Source organism: Adiantum capillus-veneris, chromosome 4, assembly GCF_014529385.1.
Source record: "Adiantum capillus-veneris isolate H3 chromosome 4, ASM1452938v2, whole genome shotgun sequence".
NCBI classification, from domain to species: domain Eukaryota; kingdom Viridiplantae; phylum Streptophyta; class Polypodiopsida; order Polypodiales; family Pteridaceae; genus Adiantum; species Adiantum capillus-veneris.
The window spans coordinates 144,312,122-144,318,492 of NC_140934.1; the positions used below are offsets into that span (position 1 = coordinate 144,312,122).

The 6,371-nt window shown below is 43.8% G+C and overlaps 1 protein-coding gene across 1 annotated transcript; it reads right to left on the reverse strand.

Moving 5' to 3' along the window:
- Window positions 1–2,401: 2,401 nt before the first annotated feature.
- LOC147460104 (uncharacterized) lies at window positions 2,402–5,115 on the reverse strand. Its single transcript, XM_086511676.1, has 6 exons — window positions 5,107–5,115; window positions 4,763–4,904; window positions 4,414–4,566; window positions 3,792–3,849; window positions 3,679–3,730; window positions 2,402–2,935 (listed from the first exon to the last, which is right to left on the reverse strand). The coding sequence occupies exons 1-6, from the start codon at window positions 5,113–5,115 to the stop codon at window positions 2,765–2,767; spliced, it is 585 nt and encodes a 194-aa protein (XP_086367802.1). The 3' UTR covers window positions 2,402–2,764.
- Between the last annotated feature and the right edge of the window lie 1,256 nt (window positions 5,116–6,371).

Below are 6,371 nucleotides of genomic sequence, written 5' to 3' on the forward strand. Positions count from 1 at the left end.
GGTATGATGGTCCCATGGCTGCTCGTGGGCAGCCCATTGACCCTCAAGTGGGAGATCAGCCCTTGTTGGGAGATCATGTAGATGTGGGACAGCCAGATGCACCTCCTGCACAGTCTTTGAGGCGTTCAAAACGGCGTGCAAGACAGCCTCAGCGTTTTGTGCCTTCTATGGATTATGTATTGTTGACTGATTGCGGGGAGCCATCATGTTATGATGAGGCCATGTCTAGTGTTGACAAGCTCAAGTGGGAGCAGGCTATGCAGTCAGAGATGGATTCGTTGATCCAAAATGAAACGTGGGAGCTTACTCCTTTGCCAAAGGGTAAGAAGGCACTACCATGCAAGTGGGTTTACAAGATAAAATTGTGTTCAATGGATGCAAAGCCTAGGTACAAAGCAAGGCTTGTGGCTAAAGGATTCAAGCAACAAAAGGGCATTGATTTTGACGAGATCTTCTCCCCAGTGGTGAAGATGTCTACTTTGCGTATGTTGTTTTCTTTGGTAGCTACAGAAGACATGGAATTGAAGCAAATGGATGTAAAGACAGCTTTCTTACATCCGGACTTGCACGAGGATTTGTACATGGAGCAACCAAGTGGGTTTGTTATTCATGGTTCAAAGAAGATGGTATGCCGACTTCTTAAGACCTTGTATGGGCTGAAGCAATCATCTCGTGAATGGTATCGTAAGTTTGATGCATTCATGAGTTCATTGGGTTATGTACGCAGTTATGAGGACCCATGCCTCTATACTCGCAAGGCTGCAGATGGTAGTCTTATTGTTTTGGTTTTGTATGTGGATGACATGCTGATCGCAGGGGAGTGTATTTCTGATGTGGATGCCTTGAAACATAGGCTACATGAGACCTTTTCCATGAAGGATCTTGGGGATGCCAGTCATATTTTGGGTATGCGGATCACTCGTGATCGTTCTCGCAAGATGCTCTTTCTTAGTCAGAAAGAGTACATTGATAGGGTGCTTGAGCGTTTTCATATGGAAGGGGGGAAGGCCATTAGTACCCCATTGCCTCCATATGTAAAACTCAGCCATGATGACTGCCCTCAGACAGATTTGGAGACTACAGAGATGTCTCAGATTCCCTATGCGTCAGCTGTTGGTTCCTTGATGTATGCCATGGTGGCTACGCGTCTAGATCTTGCTCATGCAGTTGGTGTGGTTAGCAGGTACATGTCTAATCCGGGCAAGCGTCATTGGGATGCAGTGAGAGGTATTCTCAGATACTTGAGAGGGACTTCAGAGTTGTCCCTATGTTATGGTGAGAAAGATATGTCTGTTTGCGGATATACAGATTCAGACTATGCAGGGTCAGTGGACTCGAGGAAGTCTACTAGCGGCTATGTGTTCACAGTTGCAGGTGGACCGGTTTCGTGGGCATCACGTTTCCAGCCATGCATTGCTTTGAGCACTACAGAGGCTGAATATATGGCTGCCACTGAGGCTGCCAAGGAGGCCGCATGGCTCTCACGACTAGTGGGAGATCTTGGTATGGCTTGTGATGCTCCGATTCTACATTGTGATAGCCAGAGTGCCATAGCATTGGCACGGAATCCTGTCTTCCATGCGAAGACAAAGCACATTGAGGTGAGGTATCACTTCATACGAGAGGTGCTAGAGGACAAGCGCATAGAGCTTGTCAAGGTACACACTGACGATAACCCTGCTGATCTACTCACGAAGTCGTTAGCCTCACAGCGGTTTGCACACTGCAGATCGTTGATGGGTATGGCTTGACTTCTTTTGCTGTACTTTGGCCACTTTAAAGGCACACTGCCTTTAAGTGGGAGATTGTTGGGTTAAAGGCCCGTGTGCCCGGCTGCCCGTTGTTCAGCCGCCCATGTACAGCCCTTCATTTACTCATTCATAATAACTATACTCAGAACTACACATTGTAGTGTGAGTACCGCCCCGCCATACACTGTGTCTATCTCCTTCTTCGTGCTGGCTCTCTGTGTGTGTGCTCTCCGATCCCAACACTTAGCAATCATACAATTAGCACTTGAAGTACCAACGAACAAAAGCAATGTTCACACAATTTCAAGAGCACTTTCAGCCTTGAAGAAGCATGGGACAAAGCTGTACTTTTTTCAGATTTATATTGCCAGGTGTGTAAGTTGTTTTGCATATCTCAAAGTGGTAATGTTGATGATGAAGATGATAATGCTGGAACCCATTTTACCTTTTCAAGTTTACAAGAGGGTGTTATATTGCTTACAAGAAAGCTTAATGGGGATCAAAATTTGCATATGAACGTTAAACATAGATTTCCATTCATGTTCTTAGCATGGCATGCAAATGGCGAGTTGCTAAATGAGATAGAGTTGGACTTGCAAGGTTCCACATCTTGGAAGGTCAGTTAAGCAAAAACGACATGTCAGATTAAGGAGGGGAAAAACAGCTCACAGAAGTACAGAATCTCAAAGATTTCTCCATTACAAAAGCCATGGCCTTGGTTGGTTGATTCATAGATGCTATATCAAGACAAAAATAGCAACTTGCTGATGTACAAAATCTTAAAGAATTCTACATTACAAAAACCATGGCTTTGACTGGATGATTCACACCTGCTATATCAGAAAAAAAATACAGCTCACTGAAGTAAGAAACCATAAAGATTTCTCTAGTTCAGAAACAATGGCTTTGGTTGGATGATGCACACAGCTTGGATAAAGGTCCCATGTGGCAAAAGACATGAGTCACCAACTTCATTAATTTACTCTCCCATCGCTCACTGAGAAACCATCAGATTAATCAAACAAAGAAACAATCTGCTCTTCAACAAAAGGGTCTTCGAGTTTGATGACTGAGCACTTGCCAAGTAGATCGTAGTGCTCTTGGCTTCCAACTAGAAAGACGGATTTGAAGGCACAAAGCTTGTGGACTTGCTTTGTTGTTGCTGTCAAGTCTTCAAAGAAGACCTGCAAATAAGCCCAAAAACGAAATATAAGCCCAAAGCCTTTTCGTCTGTGCTCTCCCGGTATCGAAGGTAGCAAAGCTATGTTTAATTTTCCCCACCATCACTTCATAGAGCACCTTACTATCTCTGACCTTCCAAGATGTGGAACCTCGCAAGTCCAACTCTATCTCATTTAGCAACTCGCCATTTGCATGCCATGCTAAGAACATGAATGGAAATCTATGTTTAACGTTCATATGCAAATTTTGATCCCCATTAAGCTTTCTTGTAAGCAAATACAACACCCTCTTATAAACCTGAAAAGGTAAGTAATGGGTTCCAACATTATCATCTTCATCATCAACATTACCACTTTGAGATATGCAAAACAACTCACACACCTAGCAATATAAATCTGAAAAAAGTACAGCTTTGTCCATGCTTTTTCAAGGCTGAAATTGTGTGAACATTGCTTTTGTCCGTTGGTACTTCAAGTGCTAATTTTATGATTGCTAAGTGTTTTCCACATGCATTTTTAGCTTTCTCATCTTTCATTTTAGCTATGGACTTATTTGCCTTGTCTAAAAAAACCTTCAACATTTTATACAAGCTAGTCACATTGAGCTCTCTCATTCCTTCCATCATAGCACTATTAGCGTCGTTGTGGCCCACACTAAGATATTTCGCAATATCATATAAGCTACAAATTCTTAGCCTCTTAGTTTGTAATTCCTGAATAGAGCATTGAGGCTTCTTTAAAATCACCTTAGCATGTAGCTCAATAGAATCCCCTATACCTTGGCCAAGCTTCTCCACACTTTGTTGCACTTTGTTTACTTGACTACTCACATGCTTTTTCAAATTAAATTCCATGGAACCTTTTCTCAAGTGCATCAAGTCTCTTCACAATGGTATCTATTGACATCTTGAACGCAACTACACACAAGAAAGAATTAAGTTAAAATCAGCTGAGACAATGCATTCTGGAAAGCAATAGAGAAATTTTCTACATAAAGACAATCACAATATTTAGTGAGAAACAAACCCAAATCACATCTGTACAGAATTGCTCTCACGTGCGTGTGTGTCAATAACAAACCGCAGCCAAGGCAATAGCACGTAAAGTGTGTGCTCAAAATGCGAAGTACATGTGTATATATGAAAGGCAAAGCTCTCTCTGCTCTACACAGAACTTTGCATGTGTGTGTCAGTAACAATCGTACCAAAGGCAATAGCAAGTAAAGTCTCAGCCAAAATGCAAAGTACATGTGTTTATATGAAAGGCAACACTCTCTCTGTATGCTTACACACACGATAAACGTGCAGAGGCAGGTCCTGGAGAGCATTTACCCACAAAGGCAAACACAAGAAAGCAAAGGCACATTCAGAGATAACAAGAAGTATACAAGGGTGTGAAATGAGTGTGTGTGTGTGTGTGTGCACACGAAGTGGTGCTCTGCGGGTAAAAGATTGGGCGATAAAACCAGAACCCAAGCTTACCAGGGCTGTAATGGTGGCCTTCTTGCAGAGAAACAGTGAGGCAATTCCTGATGAAGATGGGTAGATAGGAAGGCACAGAAGAAAATGTTAATGGGCTCTTAGGCTCCCTCTCATTCTGCTCCTCTGTGTGACTACATGACAAGCTTTGCTCCTCTCACCCCTTCACCACCCAGGACTCTTTTGCACTCACTACTTTAGTCCTTGAGCTTTTCTCTTGTTCGCAAACTTGTTTGCTTCGCAGTCTAATCTACAGAAAGCACATCGGGGGACTTGCTACAGCTCCCAAAACAAGGGCTGTGCTGTTACAAACACACACAAAATTAGAGAATAGAATTGTTCAAAAACAAACCCAATGTAACCAGTGGAAAGGCTAGCCCATGAGCAAACATGAAGTCCCAATTCCCAAACACACTGCCGCACAGTTCATGGCCCTTTTTCAAGGTGCTTATATGATCAGCAAGCACTACTGCTCGAACGAAACAATTAAACTTCTACAAGCAGCTTGCAATGAGAACCAGCTTTTACACTTCAAAGCATGTTGCCTATATTCGGAGACACAGTTACACACACATTCCAACACTTTTAACTGGAGGGACTTTGCTTTTGACTGGAGGGTATTGTCTCTCTTTTGAAACCAAGGTAGCACTCATTCAAATGGCATATGGTACAGAAGGTTTGATTAAAATCATTCACCCCATGCATGGGACGAGCTCACAAGAAGCAAACAGGAACTCTTTTAAAGCAAGCTTGTGCCTCTCCACCAAGTTGAGAACTACAAAATACTTGCAGGCCCTTCCATCAATTGATAATCCAACAACTCCATGCCTTCACATTGAGCCACAAAAGATGCATGGCAGTTAATTCCACAAAAAAGTCCTGCAAAAGGAACAAGGGAGCTGCTTATCGGATAGGAAATCGATCAGACAGTCGAGTACCCCATCTTTCTTCCTGAATCTCATAGCAAGAGTGAAGTAGTAACAAACGCACCAAAGGCAATAACGGGTAAAGTGTGTGCTAAAATCCAAAGTACATGTGTATATATGAAAGGCAACACTCTCTCTCTGCACTGTCACACACGACAAACATGCGGAGGCAGGTCTTGGAGAGCATTTACCTAAAAAGGCGAACACAAGTATGAAACCGAAGGCATATTCAGAGATAACAGGAAGTATACAAGGGTGCGAAATGAGTATGTGAGTGAGAAATGGTGCTCTGTGGGCAAAAGATTGGGCAATGAAACCAGATACCGAGCATACCGGAGCTGCAATGGTGGCGTTCTTGCAAAGAAACCATGAGGCGCTTGTTGATGAAGATGGGTAGATAGGAACGCGCAGAAGGAAAATATTATTGGGCTCTTCGGGTCCCTCTCTTCTACTTGTCTGCATGACTGTACGACGAGCATTGCTTCTCTCACCTGTCTACCACCGAGGACGCTTTTGCACTCACTCCTTTAGTCCTTGAGCTTCTCCTCTTCTTCGAAAACTTGGTTGCTTGGCAGCCTGATCAGTAATTGGGACGGGGGACAGGTACAGGGTGTGAGATGGCGGCAAGAGAGAGAGAGAGAGAGAGAGAGAGAGAGAGAGAGAAGACCAACGCTGGAACACGATGGGGTGGCTGGACCACAAGACAGGCATGTATACCACAACACAATGTTGTACAAGGCACCCCCGGCCCACCCATATATATGGTGGCTTGGGTGAGGTCAAGCAGACCCACGACCCCTCTCTGGACACAAAAAAAAGGCCACGACCCCCCTAAATTGGAATACGAGTCTAAGTATGTACATGTGGGGACAGTGGCCGCCCACCTGTAAATAGTAAGTCGTCCACATATACAATGACAATGGAAACAATCAAGCTACCCTGGGAAGCAACGTAGCAGTTGGCATCCCCAAAAGTACGCTTCAGCCCGAGATGTATGAAGAACTCATCAATCCTCTCATACCAGGCCCATGAAGC

Coding starts and splice junctions, on each gene's coding strand:
- LOC147460104 (XM_086511676.1), bottom strand. Junction 4,567..4,762: donor CTTTCCACTGGTTACATTGG/GTTTGTTTTTGA, acceptor TGAAGGGGTGAG/AGGAGCAAAGCTTGTCATGT. Junction 3,850..4,413: donor AGGCCACCATTACAGCCCTG/GTAAGCTTGGGT, acceptor TCTTGTGTGTAG/TTGCGTTCAAGATGTCAATA.